This window comes from Pipistrellus kuhlii, unplaced genomic scaffold (genome assembly GCF_014108245.1).
Source record: "Pipistrellus kuhlii isolate mPipKuh1 unplaced genomic scaffold, mPipKuh1.p scaffold_m20_p_18, whole genome shotgun sequence".
NCBI lineage: Eukaryota > Metazoa > Chordata > Mammalia > Chiroptera > Vespertilionidae > Pipistrellus > Pipistrellus kuhlii.
In genome coordinates this window covers 14,411,386-14,439,132 of record NW_023425493.1, presented here as the reverse complement: position 1 = coordinate 14,439,132, position 27,747 = coordinate 14,411,386, and the positions used below count along the sequence as shown (strand labels likewise).

Below are 27,747 nucleotides of genomic sequence, written 5' to 3'. Positions count from 1 at the left end.
CAGGCCAAGTTTATTGACACTAGATTTATTTTGCAGATACATTAGTATTATTTTGATTTATTTTGCAGATGCACTAGATTTATTTTGCAGATACACTAGGCTATTTTTGGTAAAAATCAGGGTGATTTTAGAGAGAAAATTATATTTCAATAGAAACTACAATATACCTTTGTGGAAATTAGATTCTAGCACTGTCCATGGCCTTTTGTGTTTTGTTTGTTACTTGTAAACTGGACTGGATGCTGAATCCTTATGTAGTGACTTGAAATCATTAAGAACTAAAATTGCCCTTTTCCTAAACCTTGCCTGCTCATCATGGTTTGAGGACATAATAACAAAAATTACTTTATCCTTTATCTCATTTGAGTACAGGTATTCTGGCCTGCTGCTACCTCTGCCATTGCTATGGTCTCTGCTTGTCCCCTCTAAGGCTCAGGGACCATAGTGGAAGAGATGGGAGTAAAAGCTGGATAACAGGGGCACGATGGACGACAGCTAATCTTCCCTTTTAATTGAACCTGGACTTGGTTGCCCTATTTCCCTCAAGATTAAGGAATGAACAACAAAAACGGGGGATTTGTAACCACAGAAACATGGTCCAATCCTGTTTAACAAAACACTGAAGTGCTTTTCAGAAACAACAGACCAAAACTGCAAGTCACAGATGAAGCAAAACAGAAAAAAATTTGACCTTCAGCTGCACCTGGAACCAAAGTCTCACTCCCCACCCTGCTCCCACCAAAGGACCAGGACATAACTGGAACTTGAACACTGTGATCCTTCCCGATGCCAAGGGTCCCTTGTCCAGGAAGATCCTGTCTTGTTCACCCCTTTACCATAAATGGCTAAGTTCCAAGGCCCTCAAATTAAAACTTGCCCGGTCAGTGCTTCCACATACCTATTCCCCCAACCCCTTAATTTAGTCCAGTGAGCAAAATGGATCCAAGGCACTATTAGGTCTCCCATCTTTTCCTTCTCTACCAATAAACCTTTCCTCATCCTGAATTCTGACATTGTGAATTTTGGTCATTCAAAGCACCAGGGTCATGAACTTTGGTTTCAGAATAAGGCAATAAATAAATATAAAAAAATCCCCTCTTTATCCCAACTACACAAAAGATGTATCTTTAATCTACAAATGTTTTATAAAATGTGTATTACCTAAGATTAATGATACTCATTCTACCTCATCTCTTAAATACTATTCTTAATTATATGGTTAAAAGTCATTAGTTTATTTTTCTCCTAAAAAATTTAAAATGGAATTTGGCCTGTCCTTAATTCAAATGAGCATATACCTTGTAGTGCCTTTAAAATAAGTCTATATAAAAACTCAGAGACACTGTTTTCCATTAGACTAAATATGTATGTTTTTTTTTTATACTGGAACTCATTATTTTGGCTTAATATTATCTATAAAACCAGGATATATTAATTCTAGATAATCACCAATTTTTAAAAATGATTCTAAAATTTTTTTCTATGAATCTCATAATCCCCTTACTGCCTACAACATTTCAATGGCCCTCCAGAACTCATCATTTCAAAAATTTAACAAAAAGCATGCTATATTGGTCAAAAAGGCTTTTATTAATTGGATAAGCAGACAACATGAATATTGGGAAGCTCCAATATCCACTCTTGAAACATGTAGCTTGTTAGACTGACCTCTTCCGGTTGTGAACTGCTGTTAGAAGTACTTGATTTAATTTTTTCACTTAACAAGAACAGCAGCAACACATGCTATTTGTAATATTTTACAGGTTTCAATGTTTTAACCTTACAGTAGTCCAATGGGGTAGAGAAGATAGTATAATGTCTGCACTTTACAGGTATAAATATAGCAGACTTTATGACAGGATAAACTGACAAAGCTAGGACAAGCATAAATCTTGAGCTTGCCAATTAACTAACCATGTTTTATGTGATAAATGCAATCTTAATTTAGAAAATACAAGAATCTTCCATGAAAAAGAGACTAAGAATCTCACCACTATTTTGAGAATCAGCAGCTCTCTGATTACTTTCACCTCCACCCATACTTTCTTCTGTTTCTGTACCTGGATCAGTCCCATCACCACCCTAAAAACAAAATATAAATACTAAGTACAAATAAATCAAATATAATTTTCTTAAGAAATATTAATCAGTTACACTAAAGGTGTAGAAACAAAGCCAAAGGTATAAAAAGTTGTAGTGTTCTAAGAACAGAGGCCTTTTAATAACCTTGAAGAACAGTTTTTTGTTTTTTTTTTTAGGAATTTCTTAAAATGCATGGTCAAAATTCTAACCAGTTACCTCAGCATCATCAGCTTCATATCCATCATTGCCGTCTGCACTACCGGTGCCTTCATTACTATCATCACCCTCGTCTCCCATCCCAGTGTCATCTTCATCATCATCATCTTCTTCCTCATCTTCTTCATAATCCTATTAAAAAGATCCCTACATATAAATAAAGATCTAGGATATGGCCCACATGTTCTGAACATCCTGATAACATACTTTGAAACTAATCAGTTCAATGATTAAAGCTCCTAGATGTCCACAAGGTGTCAAGTGACCCACTTTAATTTTAAATTTAGTATGTGGCATTGAAGACTGATAAAATTGTGTTTTAGTATGAGGTTTGATTAATAACAGAATCTGAAATGTGAAGCTGTCAATATAGGATTAACTCTCAAAATAAAACACAGAGTGTCAATATGCCTCAATTATTATACCTCATTTTTTTTTGAAAAGGACTATTGGGCTCCATTGGGGGGGGGGCGGGGAAGATCTGAGTTGCTCCTATTATTTCTAGAAACCATAGATCTTACAATTAAATTCAGTCATCTACAGTGAGATTTACGATTAAGTCTAGCTAGTCTAACAAATACTGAAGTGTTTAACAATCATTTTAAAAAAAACAAAGGGGTTTCCCATCACTGTTCTACACTCAATTTCACTATAAAATATTAATTTAGGAGCTAATCAAGGTAAAAGAAAAAGCAAAATCACCGATTTATACTGACAGAAAATCAGAATTTATTGTTTGATGCATTAGTCTGGATGATTTCAGCATTTCAAAGAACTTATATGCACATATGCCCAACCCATGGACATAGACAACAGTGGGCCAGAGGTAGTGACAGAGGGAGTGGGGGGGGAGGAGAAGAGACATATGTAATACTTTGAACAATAAAGATAAATTAAAAACAAAAATGGGTGATTTCAAACCTCATGATCTCCATCATTTTCATCATCATCCTCTTCTTCATCATCACTGTCAATTACAATGACATCATCTCCTTTGCCTTGACCATCTTGGGATGAAGTTGTTTGCTGATCTGACTGAAGGGCTCCAAGATCTATTTGTAAAGATTGAGAAGTTTCTTCACTGTCTTCCATTGGCGTATAATCTGTTTGGGTGACTCCCTTTAAAAATAAAAATAAAAAATTATATAAAGTTGAATATACCTAAATCTATCAATAATATATTATACATCAAAGTAAAGACTAAAGAACACATATGGGCTACGAGCATTTTATTTTTAAAAACATGGTTTTCAAAAGAATTAATTTTAAAAACAAAAGATTAACCTTTGGGTTTCTTTTCTTTCTTTTTTTTTTTTTTTTAAAGGGAGATGATTTTTTTTTAAATATATTTTTATTGATTTTTTACAGAGAAGAAGAGAGAGGGATAGAGTTAGAAACATCGATGAGAGAGAAACTCGACCAGCTGCCTCTTGCACACCCCCCACCAGGGAGGCGCCCGCAACCAAGGTACATGCCCTTGACCAGAATCGAACCTGGGACCCTTAAGTCCGCAGGCCGACGCTCTATCCACTGAGCCAAACCGGTTTCGGCTAACATTTGGGTTTCTTTATTGTCTTCCTATAGAGGGATTATAAATATCATTGGACAGTACTACAAGAAAAAAAAAAATTGCCCTGGCGAGTGTAGATCAGTTGGTTAGAATGTCATACCATGCATGAGAAGGTTGAGGGTTCAACTCCCAGTCAGAGTACATACCTAGGTTGCGGGTTTGATCCCTAGTTGGGGAGCTTTGGGAGGCAACTGATCAATGTATCTCTCTCCTGTTGATGTCTCTCTCCCCATCTCTAAAATCAAGTAAAAATAATAGTTACACACACACACACACAAAATATACAGATGTGTGTCAAAACTACTAAAATGATATTGTAAGATTAGTGTTATCCAATAGAAATATAACAGGAGTCACAGTGTGATTCACATATGCAATTTAAAAATTTCTAGTAGTCATTTAAAAAGATAAGACATAGAGGAAATCAATTTTAATAATATACTTACCTGAACCAAAACATTATTTTAAAAAAAAATCTATGGGTAAATGTTTTACTTACTTCTCCAATGGAATCTTGAGAATCTTGGTTATATACTTGAGTCTCTACCTCTCCATCAGTACTTTCTTCTGCCATAACTTCTTCCTGAATCCCAATATACAAGTGTTAGTCACATCTATTCACGAGATAATGCATTAATTAAGCTAGTTCTCCCAATAAAACAAAACTCGTAATTTTATAAAACTGTACATCAGAAATGTTCACTTATACCTACTCATAAAATATTATCATATTCTTCAGTAATACAAAATAAGTCTTATGAGCATTAAATACATGCTCATGAAATTTTGTAGTCTCAATGTTTCACAGTAAAATAACTCATTACTATTTATCTTCAAAAAAAGAAAATAACTATAATTTTGGTTAATCTGAGAAAAAGAGAGTAAGTAACAGTTTAAAATGTGCATGGGATTATATAGATATATTCTTTGAATTAAAAAAATGCAAGGGAATTTAAGTTATGTTTTGTAGCTGTATTTTTAAAATTGAAAAGGGAACTAATTTAATCAAAGGATTAAATTTACATAAAGGATTTAAAAAACTGTTGGTAATAGTAACAATATCTGAATTGTCAGTGGAAACTTCACAGTAAATTAAGGAAGTTTTCTGGATTTAAGACCCAAAAAAGACCCACCTAGTAATGCTATAACTAAAAGAATAACTTCTCTTTTGAAAGAAAATGAACAAAAAGGCACACCTCAGTTGCTACAGGTGTAACGGTTTTCAATTTCTTTGGAAGAGGCATTTCCACTGTATCATCAGAGACCTGGTCTGATGCTTCTACGGTGCTATCCTCTTCCTCTTCACGTGTACGCTTTGGCAAAGAAGAACCTGGGGTAGCTGAAACTTAGAAATTACATATTTAAATCTTGAATTAGAGCATGATAACAAACTCAATTTAGACAAAGTTAATTTTAAAAACTAAACTTGAAATAAAATGTTAGGAATACATTATCCACTTTAGTACCCGGCAGAATACCCAAGATAATATATTATATCTAAGAAATTACAACCACACAGGCCTACTATAACTTCATTTTAAAATTAATCTTACCAGTGCCAAATACTGCTGTGGAAGTAGATGGCCGCTCAACTGGTGAACTCTGAACCACCTCCACTATGTTTGGGGACAGCTCTTGATTTGCAGGCTCAATCTGAGGAAGACTCTGCTGAGTGGGTTGCACAAAAGCTGTAGCCTGTGTTTGCTGCTGAACAGTTAAAATGGATTGAGGGATAGAAGGCTGGACATTAGGACTAGTAGAACGAACAGATCCACTTGTGCTTCCAAAAACTGGAACATGTTCCACAGGGCCTTCGGATTGCATAGCTGAAAAGTAATTATAATACTTAATACATTAAGTATTATTATCAAAGCTGGGATTATCCTCCTTAGTCTGTGTTATAGGTGACAAAAACAGAGGGTAAAGGCAATGTATCAGGCATTTTTGTGCTGTCTATGGGACTGATAGGTAGTTGAATTAAATATCTGAAACTATTTTTGAACTATTATTCTATTTAAATTATATAAAATAAATGAAAATTAAAAGCCAGTGTCCAATATGAGTATTTGCTAAGCATCATTTTGTTTAGACAAGAAGCCAAGAAAATTGCATTTAGTAAAATTTTACTAAACATTTAGCTATCTTGGGGTTGGATAAAAGGATTAAATAATGAAAATTCTTGCTCATTGAGAACTTAATCTAGTGGAATAAAAAGGTATGTATTTAACTGAATTGTAACTGCTGTAGTGAATAGGAAAGTATGGGAACAAAGCGAAGAAAGCCATGAAGTGATCAATTTCAACAAAAAAGTGATGTTTGGGTTCAACCAGTGACGTAGTATGGTTTTCCAAAGTGAATTTTGTATCATCTTTCTTAGATCTTAAAAGTGAAAATTTGCTTTGGCCTGTGTGGCTCAGTTAGATGGACATCAGCTCTTGCACAGAGAGGTTGCTGGTTTGATCCTCAGTCAGGGCACATGCCTGGGTTGTGGGCTTGATTCCCAGTAGAGGCCGTGCAGGAGGCAGCCAATTCTCTCCCACTGGTGATCCTCTTTCTTTCCCTCACTTTCACTCTTAAATCAATTAAAACATATATTTTTTAAAAGTGCCTTAAAAAAATAAGTGAAAATTTTGGTCCTGGAAAAACATGCCATGTACTTATCAGGTTAAGTTTCCTCCCTTCTTTCAAAGCACAACAAAGTAAGAAGGGAGGGAGGAAATCTGTTGCATTAACAAGTGTCCTGAGAGGTATTAAAACTATTAACTGTTAAAACTATTAACTGCCCATTTTTATTACATGTCTGACTTTAGCTTTAGTGGAAGCCTCATTTATCCTTAAAGTTACTGTCATTCTCTCACAGTAAAACTAAATAAGCAGCCAGGCCACTCACATCTGTATTATTTTACTTACCTTCTTGTGATTCTACTTGTGTAGTGGGCATCACTGTGGCTGTTGGGGTAGTAGTAGGGTTTGTAACAGTTGCAGGTGTGACCATTGGGCGTATACTGGCCCTGGGTGTTGACTTATTCCCAGCCATAGCTGCAGCTGTCACTTTACTTGGAGTAGACACAACAGGAGTTGGCTTGATATTAGCTGTTGGTGGATCTGATGTGCTGGCACTTATAGAGGGGAAAATGTAAGAATCATTGAATTACTATAAATATTGTTTATAAAGTACATATACTCAATCAAAATCAAAGCACATATATTTCCTGAAGTGAGTGTTCAACAAATATTACCTTAATATGTATTCAGACCTTACTAATTTAATTCTCTTTTTCCTAACACTGCTTTAGGTAGACTTTTGGCAGAATAAAAAATAAAATTTTAAAGAGTCAGTATAGTTCTATACATTTTGTTCACTAAGTTTTTCAAAACTCTTACTGATGAGGATTTGAATCTAAGCATTGAAATCTGTGCAGGAAAATACTCTGCAGTGTTGCATCCTCACATTGTGAAATGTATCCAAGAGTTGACCACTTTCCCTAAGTTCCAGCCCAGCCTCTTGTACTGGTATCCTTAACATCACAGAGAAAATCAGTAACCTATCTCAGACTTCAATCAGAGACTAAAAGATGAAACATGTTTTCTTTGTCACAAAGTTCTACCTAATGGGACATACTTTTGTAACAGATACAGATTTGTTTTTCTCCCCAAAGATCACGAGGTCTTTCCTGAACTTTAAAGGAAAAACAGAGAGACTATAAAAAGGGATTAAAACTCACATTCCTCTTTCACCAGAAGCTGGAGTTGTTTTCAGTGTTATCTGTCTCTGCTGTTCTGGAACCTATACAAAAAGACGACTATAGATTACTGTGTCTATCCCACAAGATTCCACTAAAATATGGCATCAGAATGTTTTACTTTTATTAATTCTCTCTGTACTCTTGGGTTAGCTAAAATTCACTGATAAGGAATCCTCAATCACCAGGTACCTTCAAGTAAAATGTACAAAATTAGCTAATCACCTTATTAGTAGGTTCTTGAGGCTCATCTCTTTGCTCAAGGTGTCTCTCTTGATGCTCCCTGAGTTCTCTTTCCAAGCGACTAATTCGACCTTCATATTGGGACTTAAGAGCAGTCATACGAACATCTAATTCATCTTTCTGTTGATCTAAAGCTCCATTCCTTTGTTTAAGCTCCTCATTTTCTTTAGTTAGCTGATCTTTTACACCTAAAGAAGCAATTGTGATTCTATTAGTATAATCAAACATTGGAAATAAAGAATATTTATGTGCTTATTAATACATACTAAAGGTCGTATACTAGTAAGATTCTATTCCTAAACCTTTACATTTACAATAATTCTGACCTACATATATCTCAACAGGCAAAGTTCTAAACATATCTATATTTTATTATTCTACTATAAAATATACTTATTCCAAGATTAAAAAAAGTTACTTTTCCTGGCAAAGATCTAAAAAATAAAGAAACTACTATAAACTACAGCCAGCAAAAGTCCTTTTATATGGTCTTTAATATTGCAGCGTGGTATTAAGTACAATATTATAAATTGCAAAACTTTCATTTCATTCAACCTATTGTATAGACTAAAAAATAACTATTTTAAAAATCTTATTTGTTGCTGGGACACTATCTTAGAAATTAAAAAAAAATTGCTCATAATAAAACCTAACTAATTTGGCATTTTATTTACCTACTACGTAGTCTGGCAAGCATGACACAGTGAGACCCTGTGTATTGCAACACAGGGCTCCCCCTTAACCTGCAATGATATTTTGACATGGTATCTTCCCAGAAGAACTATGGTAGAGGGGTCTTCAGGGAAGTGAGGCATGGAAAAATCCCTGTGCTGGTAAGATCCAATGCTGCCTAGGAGTTTACAGAGGGCCTCTGGACACACTGTGGCCCCAATGGATCTCCATGAAAAGGTCATGAAAGTTACAAAATAAAGCAAAAAGGTAGCAGTACTCCCTATCTATTCATTACCATTAACAAGAAAAACTTTTTATACCAAGGATATCCTCATCACTTGAAAATTAAGAATACTCTTATTTTGTGTCTAATGAAAGAAACCTAATATACATAGTAATTTACCAGCTAAATGTGCAATCTTTGATTTTGCCACTACAATAGCCTTCCTTGTCTTTTCTTCCTTTTCAGTTATCTGCTGGCGGAGCTGCTCTTCCTGTGTGGTTCTATCTTGAAGATCCTGACGAAGTCGTGCAAGTTCAGATTGAAGCTGCACAGTCTGTTCCTGGAGATTTCTTGCTTCCGTCTCTTTTTCAGATAACGTCTTTTAAAGGAAAGCCAAGTATTTACTAGGTAAAGCAATCAAATCAATATAAACTGTATGCTCTACAGACTTAAAATGTAAAATATTATTTTGCCTTAGGTTAAATGGAAGTATAAATGTAAAATGCTGGTCAAACCAAGTAAGTGAACACTTGGAAGATGATTAGATACTACTTTCAGACATGAGTTATTCAAAGTAAAAAAGGATAAAATACACATCTATATGATGAAAAGTGTCAGTGTTTAAGATATATTCATATATATCTAAAATTCATTTTTATGACTAAATAATATTGCATTTTATTTCTTTAGGTATTCAACAAGGAAAAAATTGGGACATGCACCTTCCACTATTTCACACTCATACCTTCTGCAGATTCTCTACTTGACTCTCAAGTGATTTTGACTTGGTTTCAGCTTGGTTAAGGGTTTCTTTTAGCTCTTGCATTTCCTGGATTGAGATATTCTGTTCTTGATGGTCTCCAGAAGACTGAGCTGAGGACTCCATGATCTAATATAATATAGTAAATAGTCATAATAAACTCAACTCCCACATTTATATTCAGTAATCCCACTTCTGCAAGTTTATCTAAGAAAACTAATCATATTATGCAAAAAAATATAAGGGTATTCATAAATGAATTTTCAATAGGACAACTTTAGTGTCCAAAAGTACTTTATTAAATAGGTTAGGCTTCCCATAAAACTGAATATTAACCAGCAAATCAGGACAATGATGCATTAACCTAAAATTATTTGGAATGACAAATTACTCAAAGTAAAGTGTACTTACAGTGGTTAAAACTGAGCGGTAAGAATTTTGGATTTTTTCCCCTTCATATATATTCTAATCTAACATATACGAAATATGTCATTAGGTCAGTATACAGTTCTTTATCTTTGGGAATTAAAAACAAAATGCAACTCAAAACATAACAAGGATTTAAAAATTACTTTAGATGGGTGGTTAATATCGACTACTTATTCAAACCTATAAAACAGGCACCCTTGGCCGGTGTGGCTCAGTTGGTTAGAGCATCATCCCACAAAGGAAAGTTTGCAGGTTTGATTTCTGGCCAGGGCACATACCCAGGTTGCTGGTTCCATCCTGTCAGGATGCAAATGTGGGTACAGGAGGCAACCAATTGATGTTTCTCTCACATCAACATTTCCCTCTTTCTCTCTCTCCTCTACCCTCCTCTCTCTCAAGTCAATAAAAACATATCCTCAACTGAGGATTAAAAAAAAGTTATTTTAATAAGTAAATAAAACTACAACACAGCCTAATTGTAAAGAACTAACATTTTTTTATATACATGATTTTAGTCAGCTATGAGTTTTGAGAACATAGTTTTGAAAAGGGACAGTATTTGAAATAGGAAAATTGATGTAAAATACTTAACATTCATTAAAATTTCTTCATGAATTTATAGTGCATTTTGGGACATATTAAAGAGCTAATTTTAAATAAAAGTATCATAAATTAGCTTATATGAAAATTTAGGACCTAAAAGCCAATAATCAAAATTATGAATAAGGCCGAAACCGGTTTGGCTCAGTGGATAGAGTGTCAGCCTGCAGACTGAAAGGTCCCAGGTTCGATTCTGGTCAAGGGCATGTACCTTGGTTTCGGGCACATTCCCAGTAGGGGGTGTGCAAGAGGCAGCTGATAGATGATTCTCTCTCATCGATGTTTCTAACTCTCTATCCCTCTATCTTCCTCTCTGTGAAAAATCAATAAAATATATTTTTTAAAAAATTATGAATAAGATTTTTATATGTAACCCTGATATGTAAAATTGTGCAGATCAAAACTATGCCAAGAAATATTTTATGTATATACATAAATATATACACACACACATGTGAATATATATACATAATAAAAAAAATCACTTCAAAATACCTTATCCTGTTGTGCTTTGAGTTCTTCATATTGAGTCTTGTACCTACGCCCAATTTTCTTGACTTGAGTAATAGTTTTGACCTTTTCTTGGATATCAATTATTTTGGCATCTAAGTCCTTCTGGACACTTTCCTTTTCAGTTCTTACTTTATTTAAATCTTCCTTTAGACTCTGGATTAAGTTCTGATTGTTAGTCAAAGATGCATTTGATCTAAAAAAATAAATAAATAAATAACCAAAGACTAAGGTATATGAGACTCATTTTCAAATCCTTCAACAGTAGTGTTAGTATTGCTTTAGTAAGATTTTCATTTGAAAATCTTTTTAAAACCCCACACATACTCCAAAGGTACTTTAATTTATTAACTGTGATCTTTTATAAAGATCTTTTTTGCTTATTAGAAAGGAATACATTCCCATGTTTAAATGAGAAAAACTGAGGTATAAGTGATCAAGTAACATGTACAATTTTATATAGTAATTAAGTGTTTGTCCACATTTGCCTGATAGCAAAATTAACTACTTGATCGGGTATTGGGTAAATGTTAAGTTTTGTAGACCACATACATACAGTCTTTGTCATCTGCTCTTCCTTTCAAAAAATGCTTTAAAATGTAAAAATCATCCTTAGCTCATAGGCCATACCAAACAAGACTGTGGCTTAAAGTTTGACAAGCCCTGTACTTTACCATAAACTTAACTTAAATTAGATGACCCTGAATTAAGAGTATGGGTTTAACAACTACTAACTCTGCAAACATTAATTTCTGAATTTTTAACTTTCTTGTTTTTAAAATTAAGTAACATTATTGAAGAAATAAAATGTGGGACTACTGTTATAAAACAAGTAAAAAATACATGTGATAAAAATTTGTAAGCTACCCAACATTTATAGAGACTATGACATGGACAACTGACATTAAATCCTTTAAAATGTAAACCAGAAACATTAATTTTAATATTCAACTTATCTTTACAAGGACAATATCAATTCATTAAAAAAAATTTTAATGTAAATTCTTCATTAAAGAATTATGAAATAGGTTCATAAATATATGAACCTATTTCAAAATAGGTTCATAAATATAATCTAACCAAAATAAAAACATATTTATAAGTTATTCTGGCTGTTTAGAAAATAAACCACATTTAGCTTTAGATTCATAACTGTGTTTTTTTTAAAGTCATAAAATATAGAGAAATAATTCATATATAAAAGCATAAAGTAAGCTACTGCTTGCTTGGCTCCTTAAAATAATAAAGGGAAAGTTAAGAGGTCTAGCACTTTCCATTCTTTTTAAAACTAGGAAGCTCTTGGGGAGCCTAAGAAAGAGCAGAAATAGCTTCTCTGAGTTCATGTATTATATACATTTTAAGGCTTCTTTCTTATACCTTGCAATCTCAGCTTTAAGTCTCCCAACTTCTTCAGTTAACTGTTGAATGCGCTTCGTATGAACTTCCTTTTCAGAAAGGAGCTTCCGATACTCTTCTGTATCTGGATCTTTCTGTTGATTTATTAGATGCTAAAATAACAAAAATGCATAACATAGCTTTAATGGTTTTATCAAACCAATGTACTATATAACAGCAGAATACTTAATTATGTTTACATTAGGTGTCTTGGATACACAATAATGAATCACCAAACTACAAGATAATGAAGATCAAAGCTTTAGTTTAGCTGAAGTCTAGCCAAAATAGAAAGAGAAATGTATTTTCATAGTTGCAAATGAAAATTTCAGAACAGTTACAATGGAACCAAATAAAGGAAAAAACCTACAAGCTTTTAACATTAAACACCTTTTTCATTCAAGTGACATTTACAAGGAAAAAAATGTTTCTAATGCTTATAATCTAGAAAAAAAAATCAAATATAACTAAACAGGACAGAAGGTAGCACAATAGAAATATAGGTATCAATAGATTTGGGTAGATCATTCACCTTTCTTGACTTTTCATATTACTTGTGTGATTAAGAAAAATAAAGATTCAATGGGCTCTTACATTCCAAAGTCCTATGCAGATATTGGTTACCATTCTAAAACATTTTCTAGGTACTAGGTGATGGGTGAACTGCTGCTTTACTCTCATTATTTAATTTTTGTAACATGAAAAGTGATACGTCCCCTTTTACAAATGAGGAAAACTGGCTGAAAAGATTAAGAAACTCTGACAAGTCACATAACTAATACTTGGCGAGCCAGGTTTTCAACCTTTTGTTTGAATATAGAGCTGGAGTTTCTAACCATATACTAGTATGTGATATGGTTTTGTCCTCTTAAGTTTTCCAGTGAACAAGTCTTCTTAAAGTGTTCCAATAAACTATATAAAAATCCATTGTTTCATGTATAAAAGTATTTTAGAGATAAAGTGAAAGTCTAAATTTGGAGTTAAAAATTATCCGTTTATATAAAACATGACCAAAAAAATTTAAAAACCGAATTGTATTTATTTACATGTAACATATTCAACTTAAACTATTAAGTATAGTAACTTTTGCTAGTTCTTCAAAATAAATTATCCCCTTAAATTTCACCCAATTAAAAAAAAATCAACATTTCCATGTCTCAGAATAGGTTTAATTGCATTTACCTGGTTACGTGCTTTCCAACGTTTGACATCTTCTTCTAATAATTTCTTTTCTGCTTGCAACATGCCACTTTTCTCACTTAGCTCAGCATTTGCTTCTTGTAAGGGTAAAATATCTAACTCCAGCTTCCTCACCTGAAAAATAATGCCAATTTATTTTTAACACCTGACATAAAAATTCATATAAAAACAACATGCCTCCAATATTGATTAGTAAGTTACAAACCTTTGCTTGCATCTGCTGTAAATCCTGCTCTAGCCTCTCCTTTTCTTCTCTTAGCATCTTATTGGTCTCCATCACTACACTCATTGTTTCAGTTTTCTTCATCAGTTCTTCATGTTGGGCCATTGTTTTTGCAGTTACCTAAAGATTTCAAACACATATATGAACCAACATCTAACAATAAAGATCTACCTTTTCCTACCAGTTCTAATCTTCACTACAAAAAAGTGAGAATTATGTCATTTTAAAACTAAAATTTTTGAATTTTACATGTCTATTTTTCTGTGATGCCTGCTTATTACAAAGACTTTAAACAAATGCAAAAAATCACAAATATGAAAGAGTACAACAAATCCCATCAACAAATACATTTTACCCTTAGGTAAAAACAGCAATCCAAATTTCTTTCTATATCTGTTCTTTTTCATGATATAGGAAATCTATATTAAAAGCATAATATGCAAATCAACTGAACAGCCAAAGACTGTCTGGATGTCCTTCCGATGACCTTCCCGATGAAGCTGGGGCTGCAGCTGATGGATGGAGGCAGTGGCCTGCAGCTGCAAAGATCTACTTTTGCACGAATTTTGTACATTGGGCCTCTAGTTTATTATAGTTTTAAAATAATTATTTTGGTTATTTTGGTCCTTTCCCTCTACCCTTTGCTCAGAAATTTTTTCATATCATTCTGTTGTTCCATCACTTTAGTTTTGAGCACTTTTACTGAATATTTACTGAACTGCAAAGAACTTTTATCCTGTTCTCATTGGGTGTAATTAATTATCCATCTTTTACACGTGTTACCTTATTCCCTAACCATTTTTAAAGCTATGGCTCATGGTTGCCATGCTACAGTGTTCTTAGTGGGTAGATATTCTACTACTTTTGATGTTTTACGTCTTTACTTTCTTCCTACTCTATGTTTTTCCCCTCTGAAGTTGTTTGTGGGCTGGCCATTTTCTAGCACTGTTTGCATTTCTATAGACCAAAGGACAGCAAAGGAGACAATACGCAATCTTTTTTAGAAACACTGATCCTCCAAGTGTTAACTCCACTGAATCAGAAAGTCTGATTATTTCTACGATGGGATCTATTTGAATTTGGATTGCTTTCTCAACATGATATAATTCTGGAATTTTTAATTTCTGTGTGAAAATATAAATTCCATAAATCTATTCCCTTCCCCATGTCAATGGTTTCTCTCTAGCAGTCAGTTAACAGAAGATAAGATTCCAGGCCTTAATTTCCCTCCTTCCAGATGTGAGTTTATATTTTAATGTAGTGTTCCTTTTGGACCTTAGGGGCCACCAGTGGTCCATGGACCACTGGTTGGCGACTGCTGTATTAATTCATCTCCTCACAATAAGGTCATGCAGTAAGTTTTTGGGTGTTAGTGAGGGTTAAGGAGTGTAGCTTGTGTTGTAACCAGGCATTTACTATAGCATCTTCTTTTCCTTTCTTTGATAATTATTATTATTGGTTTCTTTTGCTCCTTTGCTGGGAAAAAACTATTCTGTAGCAGTTTCAACCCACCATATCATCCTAGAATAACTGTTCAAATGCATATATGATGATAACTATAATTAAGATAAATGAAATTTAATCATTTATATGCACCAGACATGATTTTCAATGAGTCATGTGCAAAAATCCACTTAATCCTCCTCATCATCCCAACTAGAGGCTTGATGCCCAAAATTTGAGCACTTGGGTGGAGGGGGGCAGCAGGGGTCTTTCAGCCTGGCCTGCCCCTTCTTGCAGTCTGGGAGCCCTTGGCAGATGTCGAAATGACGGCTTAGGCCCGCTCCTCGCCAGCTGTGAACCCAACTCAGGGCTTCTGGCTGAGTGGTGCTCCCCCTGGGGGACTGCATTGACCACCAGGGGGCAGCTCCTGTGTTGCCACCATTCAGTTGATTTCCATATTAGCCTTTTATTATATAGAATTATTTAGATGCAGAAATTTAAGATTAGGGAAGTTAAACAGTATACTCAAGGCACACATCTAATGACATAAAGCTAGAATTTGAAACCAGTCTGGTTAACACTAGTGTCTTATCACTAACTGTATCACTGTCTAATAATGTTTAATAAATTGAGTTTATGAAAACTATGCATTTCAAATTAAATTTTTTGTTGTTAGAAACTAAAATGACCTTGGATTAACAACTGCTTTCTTAAAGCTTGGATACATACCTGGACTTTCTCCCTTTCAGCATTTAGACTATCTTGGAGTTCTTGCAGCTCTCTTTCTAAAAGTTCAACCCTTTGTCGATAACGCAGACTCTCAACCTGAGCCACCTCAAACCTCGTTTCAGCAATTTCTTTCTCTCGTCGTATAAATCTACAAGAATATATAAGATTTTATTTGAATAAAAAACATGATAGCAACTTTTTAAAACTTGGAAAATTTTAATGTGGCATAATCCACTCACTTTAATAACTATTTTTATATAATGATTTCATTAATAAGTAATGATATTTGTTATAGACGGTGATTTTGTATCTCTCTTAAATAACCTGAAAGGCATTTAGTTTTTCAAAGAACCCACTCAAATTCTTACTATTAAATTCAACTTAAAGCCATATATTTAAATAAGCATATGTCACATAACCTCTGTGTGAGTGGCAGTGGGTTTGTTGGTCAAGATATGGTATGAGCTTTACACCACTTCTCTAATTTATACATCTGTATTACATTTCATAGTTGACCACAGAAATAAAGCATTAAGAATATTTTTGGTTTACCTGAGAATTTCTAAAATTTGTTCTTGAGATTTTCCTTCTTCACTAAAAGATATATTCAATGGACCTTGTACACCTTCCTTCATAGAGGCAATGACCTTGTCACTTAATTTTTCAATCTGATCATGAAGTAATCTGTTTTGTTTCTCTAGATCTTCACAGCGAGATACACACTTAGAAACTTCATCCTGTAAGCCAAGATTCTGTCATTATAGCACATTTTCCCACACGTTAAAAAGAAAACCTCAAACTTTTCAATCCTTCTAAACATTCTATTATGATGTGCAATAATACCTTTAACACTCTTTCTCTTTCCTCCCAAGATGCTTTACACTCCAACAACTGTGATTCTGCTTTCTGGGTTGTTTCTTCCAAATACTGACGAACTGAGGCCATTTTGGAAACCTGTTCCTTGGCAGCTTGTAGAGCTTCAACATCAGCAGCATGGAGCATCAGTTCTCTTTCATACTTATTCTGAGCTTCTACAGCTATTTTAGCCTATAAGAAATTATTCCACCATTGACACAAAAGATTAAATAGCCAAAGCTGGTTAGTACAAAAGAAAAGATGCACAATGCACTATTTAAAATAATAAGAGTGGAGATGATATAAATACACCAAAATGGAATAATTTAAAGTTATGCTAATATCCACTTAATGAAATATTAAAAAACTGGTTCAAATGAAAATTATGAAGACTCTGTAGTAATTTGGAACAGATTTTATAAATAAAAGCTAAATATATCTCACTTATGTAAAATATATGCATACACACAAAAATTTCAAGTGATCAAAAAGAAATAAAAAATTAATTTGAAAATTGAATTATAGATACATTCCCTTTTAATTTCCAATGTTACAGTGTTTGGCATTAAGCCAATGACAATTCATTTTTGTCTAATTTACCTTTGAAGCATTTCCCCCTGTATTACACTGTTTAAAGTAATTGAAAAACACATACATGCTATGTACATATAAGCAATAAAGAACAGTAACCAAAGTTACTAATATACCACTGAACTTAAAAATGAGAACATTAGCAATATTCTTATATTCATTTCCCATTCTACCATTTTAATAATGCCCATTACCGTGAATTGTGTTTTATCAATTTTTGTTCATAAGAAAATATATAAAAAGCTTCACCATATGCATGTGTATACATATACTTAAAACAAATAATGTGATTTTGTATTTTTTAATCTTTATAAAGAATGGTGTGTGTCCTGACTGGTATCAGGTCATTGGGCTTTGCCTGGTGCACCAAAGGTTGCTAATTTGATTCCCAGTCAGGGCATATGCGCAGGTGCAGGCTCAATCTCCAGTGGGGGAGGCAGCCGATTAATGTTCTGCTATTACATTGATTTTTCTCTTTCTTGCTCCCTTTCCTCCTCCCCTCTCTAAAAATTAATAATCTTTAAAAAGTAATGTACAAAAATCTGTAAACTCAATAATGTATTAAAATATTTTGCTGAAAAAAGTATCTCTAACCATTTTGTCTATAATAGTTATAATTAAACTAGTAGACTGCAATAATAATAAAAAAAAAATGAGCAAGTGCACAATCTCCTATTCCTATCTTTAAATTTTTTCCATTTGTCAAGAGTGTTTTGATAATGATCATGAATCTACTTTTAAACTTCATCTATCCTTTTCAACTGATCTTAGAACAAGTTCCAGAAAATCAAAAATAACCTTATATTTTTGTAAGGCTCATCAATTCCCAAAATGCATTAACACAGCCCAGGAACTGTTCTCTAGGATCAAAGCTCACTTATCAATTACTGGCTATGAGAATAACACTTACTTGTTCCTGACAGTCACGCCTGGCTTGCTGTTCATTACTCAAAGCTGTGCTGGCTCTCTGAAGAGCTTCTTGTACTTCATTCTGCACACTACTGAGTGTTTTCTTTAACTCAGATAACTAAATTAAAAGAAGATTAAAACTAGAGTCAATTGCAAACTTACTTTTAAAATAGTAAAGACAGAATTTTAAAAGCCTAATTAGCAAAAGGGAGTTCTTACAAAATTTAAAATAGTTACAACCTGATATAATGTACACAATTTGCAGCTCTATATTCCATTCTTATAACACTTGCAAATATCAATTCTCAGGCAGAGCCTTCTAAAAAGCAGCACTGACACTACTATAGTCTAAAATATTCAAAGAAAACATAAACATATATACAAAGTAAAACGTAAAACTAAATAAAATTGTTGGGTATGTGTTCAATCAGTATCTATTGAGATGAACCAAATGGTAACAAAGGAGTTTTGTTTTTTTTTAAGAATTCAAAAACATATAAAAATATTAATATAGTGATAATCTCATTTACCTGTTGTTCCATACTCTCTATGGCTTTTCTCTTGTCATCCTGAAGTTCCTGTTTTTCCTTTTCCACTTCCATCAACTTCTTTTCCAACTGTGTCTGAAATTCAGCTGATTCTTTTAAACGAACTTCAATATTCTTACGCACTTCTTCTGTCACCTTCATCACCATGCAAATAGTAGAATACAAATATCATATACACATTTAAAATTCAACATTATTTTTTCCAAATCTAAACTAAATTTGAAAAGTACTAGAATTATTGTTTGCCATTTTTTAAATAAAAAAATCTATCAAATGCTGATTAAAGAGTTCAGAAACATTTAAAACTATAAGCATAATTTATTTACATCTCAACTTGAATATTTTTGGCCATTTTTCTTTTGAAGTGAAATTTCCAATTCTCATTTACTTTCTCAATCCTCATATCCACTTGCCAAATCTGTCCTTTCTACTGAAAGAATTCCCCCGTGCATATACCCTGATTTCCATGACTCAAATACAGAAAGATCTTTTAAAACGTGGCCCTAGACTAGGGGTGTCGAACTCAATCAGAGAAGGGGCCAAAATCTAAAATCCAGCCTAAATCGCGGGCCGAATGGTTTACTGAACAGTCATAAACTGTCATTGTGATGGAAACGCAGCGGAGTGCAGTGATGACAGCGCGGTGCGGGCCACATTGCAAGGCCTGGCGGGACGGATTTGGCCCGCAGGCCTTGTGTTTGACACATGTGCCCTAGACCATGGCTATAGTCTCCAAAACAAATTCTGTATCCTTAAATCTACCACATTAATCTTTCTATTTAAAGCAAATTACTGCTGTTAAAATGTTTGGGGGAGGGGAGGGAGAGAGAGCAATTTTACCAAATATGACATTCAAAACATTTCACATTTGGTTCTCTGACTACATTTACAATTTGATTCCTCAGTATTAACTTCACAAATTCAATACACTAGTTGTTAAACTATCAACATAGGAAGCCTTTATCTCAGTTGAGGATTTCTGCTACAAAATAACTTTCTTTGACTACCCAAATGGTACTTTCAAATGCCATCTGTTTTGTGAAGCCATACTTGTTCAGGAGCTAAATATAAATAACCTTACCTCCACTCACATCAACATCTGATCTTTAACCTTTCCTATAGAGATATATACCCTTCCCCATGTTTTACAAATTCCATGGGTTGTTTTTATCTCACTTATTAAAATGAAGCACTTTTAAGAGGTAAAAGTGTAAGGATGTTAGTTCAACTTGATCTTACCACACAGTGCCTTACACATAGCAGGCTTCTATTTAAAAAAGAAATTAAAAAGGGGGGGGGGGGGGGGGAGAAAGAAATGCATTCAAATTAAATTCAAAATTGTACATACCTGTTTTTCCTTATTAAGAGAGTCTTCTAAACTAGTAACCATTGCTCGATACTGTTCCACATTACTAGCACTTGTTTTGAGTCTCTCCTTCAAGTCATTCACCTGCTCTTCTGTCTGCCTCAGTTGACTCAGAAGATCATCCACATCTTCTCTGTCGCTAGCCTGACCTAAAAGATTTAACAGCTTTCTTAAAGTTAACATTTTAAATGATGTAAAAAATAACTGTTATCATAGAGTTTGTGAAATTAGAATTAAGGCTCAAGTGTAGAAAAACTTATGAACTGTACTTCAAACAATGCTGAATATAAAAATAAAAACAGCTATTCTGTCAGTATGTTAGTGATTTGAAAAAAAATTGAACTCTGTTACAAATATTAAGGAAAGAATATTTAAGAGAAAAATACAAAATATGCCTCTCAACTGAGAAGCTATCTGAAGGAATTACCTGATTATCAATTGATTATTTAAACACTGCTAGTGTAAAACACCAAATCTTAAACCATTTAGCCAAATTTTCATCCTAAAATCCTTGGAAATGGAAAAAATTGCAGTGAACTATTTATCAAATGGTATCAATAAGAAAGGACTACTAGTTTATCATATGTACACTATTATGAATTAAATATTTATGTATAAACACATATACATACATATACACACATATGTACAATTATGTTTTTTATTTCTCTCCTAGTAAGAAATAAAACCATATAGCAAAACGATATCTGGATATTAAGGCTTTTCATTTGAAATGCTGTATTCCAAAAGAGAAGCAAAACCTAAGGAAACAAATCTTTTACTTGAGATTATGAGCAAAAATTAGGAATACTGCTCTGGAAAGACTAAACAAATCAATTATTTCTGTAAATGATCCTTAGTTACAGATTTAACAAGTAACTACATTTCAAAAGGGAGAGTTTAAAATTCAAATTATCAGCCCACAAAAGGTATCAATAAATGATTTTGACAATTAAAAAACTAAGAGCATACCTTGGCCAGATGCCTGCAGAACTATTCTGAACCTTCCAAGTCTGCAAATCTATTAATTTAGATATAAAACTAAGGTGTTGCTTTTTTCTTTTGCTATTATCCACAAAGAAAAGGCTATTTATTGGCAGATGTTGCAAATGTTTTTGAAGAATACTTTATTACCAGTATAAATATTTACCTTTACCAATTCTCTGTGAGGACAGAGAAGCCAGCCGGACTTCCACAGTACTGACATGTTGTCTCAATGTAGCATTTTCCTTCTGAGCATTTTTTAATAGTTCTTTTGTACTAAGATGAAGATTTATCTCAGTATCCAGCTGCCTCTTTGTATCTAAAAGTTGTACCTGTAAAGAAAAAATACATTAACCCTACAAACACTGTTTTTAGATTCTAAAATAAAACTAGTGGTTCAAGTTTTGTACAGAACTTTAAAACTCTGGCCAAGGTAAACAACCGAAACCAGATTTATCTTCCCATCTGAACCCCCCCCTCACGCCGGCCCCTCCCAAAAAAGAAACAAAAATAGACACAACATATGAAACAATTTCACAATAGTGGTTGACAGGACACAAGAAAGGCTAATTCTACAATTTCCCTAGCTTACTGATTAAAGTGACCAGGCTATGGCACAGTGTAAGGAAATGATACAGAGACCAGCAGACTCTCTGAATTGAGAACACAGAGCTGAGAGTACAAGAAGGCTAAATTAGCTCGAATTCCTAAGACAGACTATTAGAAGAGAACTTCACAGATAAGAATACCATGGAGCTTTGCAAAGGATCCCTCTTGCGTATTCAGTGAAACTCATCAGTGCATGCATGTGAAGTTACCCCAGGCAGCGAAAAGAATCATCCAAACAGACACAGTGCCTTTTGCCAGAGTCAGGAATAATGCCTTTTCCCAGTAGCCAGACTGAAAAAACTCATAATCCATCGAACACTGAGGAGCAGTATTCAGGAAGGTGTATCCTCAGTAATGTGGAATCATTTATTCTAGACTAAGGACTGCTTTTGGCCTAATAATCATAAAAAGCAACATTCAAGAGAACAAGCTCAAATGTTACATAAATACAAAAATATCCAGCACCCAAGAGGGTAAAACTCATAATGAATGGCACCTAATAAAAACTGTTAGGCATACAAAGAGGCAAAAACTTGAGTTTGTAAGAAGTCTTGTTAAAACCACGCTTCAACCTGAGATGGCAATGTGACCACACACCAGCTTGATTGCTGAACATAAATCCACAGAAATTCAGAATCCTGATAAGACTCACATCTAGATTTCTAGTAAGCATGTGCCTTTGTTCCACCTCATTTTCCAACTTCTTTTTTAGATGAGATATCTCATGTTCCAGTTTTTCTATCTGGTTACTAAGCCTGTGTTTGGTTTCTGTTTCAGATCGTTCTAGTATTCCCTAAGACAAAGAAAAGATTTTTTGTTACTTTAAAAAAGCCGGGGGGGGGGGGGGGGGGGGGGGGGGGGGAGCATTATAAATGAAAGGATATAGGGGATTACAGGATTATAATCAATTTCTACATGAAGTTAGGATCTATGACATTTGCCAAGGAAGTTATTTTAACATTTTACAAATTAAAACATCTATTTAATAGGCGAAAAAAGAAACGTGAAAAATAGTAATTCAGATTTAAGTTTTAAAGCAAAAAATAAAACCAAAAATTTAAATTTTATAACAAACTACATACAACTCTGTAAATGCAGACCTGCATACCAAAACTGTCAATTGCCTGAATTTCAGATCTTTCATGTTTTATTTAGAATACTGACACATTTCAATAAACCTCGAAATTCAATGATCATTACATGATAAAAATGGATACATTTTCTAATTATGAAAACTGAGAAGATACAATGTGAAAACTATTTACACTTAACTTTAAAATTGTTTTCTCTGTGTCTTTTTGGTTACCTGAATTGTTTGCAGATTAGTTAGCAGTAAGTTTTGCCCTCTTTGTTCAGCTAACAAAGACTCTCTTTGCTGAGAAAGACGAACTTCTGACAATTTAAGCATTTCCTTTTCTTTTTTCAAATTTTCTGCTCTTACCTTGAAGAAAATACAAATGAAAAAAATGTTGGAAAACAATGTCAGATGTAATATAGTAATACAATTACAAAATTAAAGTGATCCTTCATTACTCCATGTTCTTAATGCTAATTGAGTCTATACCTTCTCATTACATAAGAAAATATAACTTAGTTTCATGTGTTGAAATATGAAGCAAAAATAATAGGGAACACCAACAAATCAAAGGAAAAAAATCTTGTGATTACCACAAATTCATATAATTCTTTGTCCTAACGAATTTATTTTTTTAAAACAAAAAATAAAAATAAAAAATTCCAGAGTAAAAGAAACACAATTGTAAAATTATGCTACAGTCTACTTGTGTTAAGTTAGGCAAGTTTTAGAAGGTAGTGTGGTTACTATCTACTTGAGAGTGCTGACTGGTGTACTTTTCCCCCCCATGAAAAATACATCTGAATCTCAGGGGACCTTGGAGGGTGATTTAAAGATCAATACCCTCAAAGTATTCATATTTACATAAGTCATAAACTATCAACCCTAAAACTAACTCCACCAGTCTGAAAAAGTACATTCTCCACAAAGGAGCTATAAAAAGAATATAGCCAATAGGTTTAGAAAACCATGGTTTAAGTTGCAACCAACTCATGTCATATGATCGCCCCCAAATAGGCAAATTACTTAGCTTTGAATCTATTTCTCAATAAGTAAAGTGGGAAACAACTTTACCTAGTTCACAAGTAGTGATCAAAAGTTGAGAGCACAAGTCCTAGCTGGGCTGCTCAGTAAAGCATCGACCTGCACACCAAAGGTCACAGGTTTGATTCCTGATCAAGGCCACATATCTGGGTTGCAGGCTCCAGGTTAGATTCCCTAGTCCAAGTTGGGGCACACGTGGGAGGCAACCAATCAATGTTTATGCTTCTCTCCCCTTTTTCTCCTTCCCTGTCACTCTCACTAAAGATCAATGGAAAAAGTATCATCAAGTGAGGATTAACAAAACAAAACAAGTTGAGACAACTTCATAAAAAAGCAAAACCCTACATAAAAATTAGTCATTAAAGAATTCAGTTCTGACATTTATATTCATGTTGAAATTCAGAAATATAATACAATATTAATGAAATTTTATACTGTCTTTTTTTTAAGAAATCAGCAAGAATGAATAAAATATTCATTTGTCTTGTTGTAGCTAGTGATTTACAAATTTTGAAATGGATGACTCGTAAGAAAATCTTAATGTAAAAAACAAATTTCTTTCCTCTTTAGAAACATCCTGCTGATGAACTAGATACAGCTGACATTTTAAATACGAGGCAGTTAGGGATATCAACTAGCTATACAGATGAAAATCCACGTGTAATTGAAGTTGGCCCTCCACCTACAGATTCCCAGTCTTGGATCTATTATATTTTTTTGGGTTGATAGTTTATTTTTATGGATTTCGTAGAGGAAAGGCAAGGGAGAGAGAGAAACATCAATGATGAGAGAATCATTGATTGGCTGCCTCCTGCACGCTCCCTACTAGGATCAAGCCAATAATCTGGGCATGTGCCCTTGGCGGGAATCGAACTTGGTACCCTTCAGTCAGAAGGCCAATGCTCTATCCACTAAGCCAAAACACCTGGGGGGGAGGGGGTCCTAACTATTATGGACCCTTTAACAAACATGGGTTTGAACTGCACAGGTTTACTTATACTGGGTCTACTTACATATACAGAGCTATGGATAAGTGGACCTGTGCAGTTCAAACTTTGATCAAGGACTTGTAATACACAAGCTTCTCAAATATCTATGTCATACCAACCAGTAAAATTAAATAACTTAAAAAACAAATGTCAAATGCAATTCATAATGCAAATCAGATGAGAAAAATTGCTCTCACTTCTGCAACAGCTAGCTTTTCATTTGCTCCTCTCAAATCTTGTGTCATTGTATTGATGATCTGTTCCTGCTTTTGAGTTGTTGCAGTGAGTTTCTGATTTCTCTCATGCAGGGATGTTATTTCTCGGCGATATCCTTCAACGTTATCTTGTAACATCTCATAACTTGTATGAAAGAAAAATAATTCTATAAGACATAAGTCATAAACTATCAATCATAAAACTAACTCCACCAGTCTGAAAAAGTGATTCCCCACACTGCAATACACTGAAAACCATAGCCCAGCTTAATTCCTTAAAGAATTTCACATTAGCTTAATTTTAAATAAGTATACATAAAAAGTGGCTTTATAATAATATAACAACTTCATACTTTTTTCTAAACTCCAAAATTAGCAGTTAAATTCAAATTCTAAATAAGCATAGTATTTCATGTTGAATTAACTTTTAATCTTATTCCAAGAATTTTAATATTAGAAATACCAATACAATGTTGACTCAACCAGACATCCACCACAATGCAGTATGCAATTTTAGATATGGATGCATGGTTTGTGATACATTTTTGCCATTCTTTTCTCGTCCATAACTGTCTTTTTTAAACAAATGAATTTATTTTTTTAGAGAGAAAAAGGGAGAGCCAAAGAGAAATACTGAGAAACATAGATCAGCTGTCTTCCACATACACACTCCAATGGGGGATTGACCATGTAGCCTGAGTATGTGCCCTGATTAGGAATCAAACCTGCCACTTGTGACTCCAACCAACTGAGCCACATGGCCAGGGCTCATCTTATTAAGTACCTAAAATATTAGAAAATAGCTGGCTAGAGTTATGAACATAGTGCAAAAAGGATGCTTTTATTTGGAATAGCATACTTGGAATTTTATCCTTATAAAATATAGTTTTATCATGTAATACAGGCATACCTCATTTTACTGCACTTTGTAGTACTGCATTTTCATAAACACAAAGGCAAGACCCTTCACCAGCAAAAAATCATGACTTGTTGAAGGCTCAGATGACAGCATTTTAAAGCAACACAGTATTTACAAAACAATTTTAATTGATTTCAGAGGCAAGGAGAGGGATAGATAAACATCAATGATGAGAGTCACTGATCAGCTGCCTGCATGTCCCACACAGGGGATTGAGCCTGCAAGTCAGGCATATGGCCTGACCAGGAATCAAACTTCATGGGTCATAGGTCAACATGCTACCCACTGAGCAACCCTGGCCAAGCAGCAATAAAATATTTTTTAATTAAGGTATGTACATTTTGTTTAGACATAATGCTATTGCACACTTAATACATTATAGTATAACTTTTATCCACTGGGAAATCAAACAATTGATGTGACTTGCTTTAATGCAGTTTTTCATCATTTGAACCAGCAACATCTCCAAGGTATGCCTGCATTTACAGAAATAAAATTTGTCCTATTTGTTAAACTAACAAGTATTCAATGGATCTAACAACTATGGAATTAAATTTATTATTCCTTTGTAAGTGGCCAAGAAAGTGAATTTCCCCAAAATTAACTAGTACCTGCTTATCTTCTACCAAAAATATCAAAGGCTAAATAAAATCGGCTAACATTATTCCTCATGCTCTGGTGCATTTATAAAATAATAAAGTCCTACAGAAACATTAGGCCTTTCAACCCCAGGAAGGAAAACTAGCAACATTCCTCACATGAACTTCAGTTTAAATAACTATCTGGATCCCTGAGCAATTCCCATGAGAATCATTGAACAATATTAAAATTGAACCCCATATCTTTTCATCTGAATTATGGTCCACAAAAACGTAATACTATTGAAAATTAAGCCTTGAATTTGTTTCGTTTGAACACTGAAGTATTCTTATTGTTTTTTTATAACCTAAATGTGATTTCTTTTTTAAATTAAACTGATTGGTGTTATATTGGTTAGTAAAAATATACAGGTTTTAAGTGTATAATTCTATAATACAACACCTGTATATTGTATTGTGTGCCCACCACCCAATGTCAAAAAGAATGGAATGCTTCATGGATTTGAGAGCCATCCCTTGTGCAGATGTGATGATAATCTCTTTGTCATTCCAATTTTAGCATATATGCTGCTGAAAAGAGCTCTACGTTTCAATAATTTTTGAACTAAAGAAAATTTACCGTTTAGAAGCAAAATCTAGCTGGGTAGAAATTTTGGTGTTTTGTGATCGCAAGTCTGTGACTTGCTCCTGAAGTTTCTCAAGCTGCTCATTCTGTATTTTCTCATTATCTGCCTTTTCTTTTTTGTAGTTCTCAAAAATTTCCTGCAACTAAATATTAAGAGAAATTATTGGAAGATGACAATGTTCTCGAATACCTTATCCAAGATGATAAAGGTGTGTGGCCTTTACCTGTTTAAGGGCAGCCTTGGCTTCTATAGCCTCTGCTGACTCAATTATAGGCACTGCAGTAGGAGTGGAAACAGTCTGTGATGTACTCGAACGTTTTGGAGTTGACACGAGAGAACTATCCTCTAAGCTAGAAGCTTCAGAAATATATATATATATA

The 27,747-nt window shown here is 33.8% G+C and overlaps 1 protein-coding gene and 1 non-coding gene across 10 annotated transcripts in view; both read right to left on the bottom strand.

Moving 5' to 3' along the window:
• TPR (translocated promoter region, nuclear basket protein) overlaps positions 1-27,747 on the bottom strand; it is a 62,314-nt gene that overhangs the window by 15,528 nt on the left and 19,039 nt on the right. For 8 of the 9 annotated variants that reach the window (XR_004988804.1, XR_004988805.1, XR_004988807.1 and 5 more), the window contains exons 17-43: positions 27,591-27,724; positions 27,361-27,509; positions 25,206-25,368; positions 23,207-23,341; positions 22,553-22,693; positions 21,458-21,623; positions 20,290-20,456; positions 18,924-19,076; positions 18,395-18,511; positions 16,882-17,085; positions 16,591-16,775; positions 16,039-16,186; positions 13,849-13,986; positions 13,626-13,757; positions 12,426-12,556; positions 11,034-11,244; positions 9,495-9,638; positions 8,930-9,128; positions 7,837-8,042; positions 7,594-7,655; positions 6,779-6,987; positions 5,422-5,694; positions 5,065-5,213; positions 4,368-4,451; positions 3,220-3,417; positions 2,299-2,430; positions 1,992-2,082 (exon numbers count right to left, since the gene is read on the bottom strand). Coding sequence is in view for 5 of the 9 variants with exons in the window: in XM_036442958.2 (XP_036298851.1) it covers positions 1,992-2,082; positions 2,299-2,430; positions 3,220-3,417; positions 4,368-4,451; positions 5,065-5,213; positions 5,422-5,694; positions 6,779-6,987; positions 7,594-7,655; positions 7,837-8,042; positions 8,930-9,128; positions 9,495-9,638; positions 11,034-11,244; positions 12,426-12,556; positions 13,626-13,757; positions 13,849-13,986; positions 16,039-16,186; positions 16,591-16,775; positions 16,882-17,085; positions 18,395-18,511; positions 18,924-19,076; positions 20,290-20,456; positions 21,458-21,623; positions 22,553-22,693; positions 23,207-23,341; positions 25,206-25,368; positions 27,361-27,509; positions 27,591-27,724 (4,221 nt within the window). In the remaining 4 variants the exon portion in view is untranslated. The remainder of the gene's footprint in view (positions 1-1,991; positions 2,083-2,298; positions 2,431-3,219; positions 3,418-4,367; positions 4,452-5,064; positions 5,214-5,421; positions 5,695-6,778; positions 6,988-7,593; positions 7,656-7,836; positions 8,043-8,929; positions 9,129-9,494; positions 9,639-11,033; positions 11,245-12,425; positions 12,557-13,625; positions 13,758-13,848; positions 13,987-16,038; positions 16,187-16,590; positions 16,776-16,881; positions 17,086-18,394; positions 18,512-18,923; positions 19,077-20,289; positions 20,457-21,457; positions 21,624-22,552; positions 22,694-23,206; positions 23,342-25,205; positions 25,369-27,360; positions 27,510-27,590; positions 27,725-27,747) is intronic. The other variant, XM_036442961.2, reaches the window with a different exon arrangement.
• Positions 27,220-27,324, bottom strand: LOC118721831. Its single transcript, XR_004988845.1, has one exon. It is a non-coding gene; the product is annotated as a U6 spliceosomal RNA (small nuclear RNA).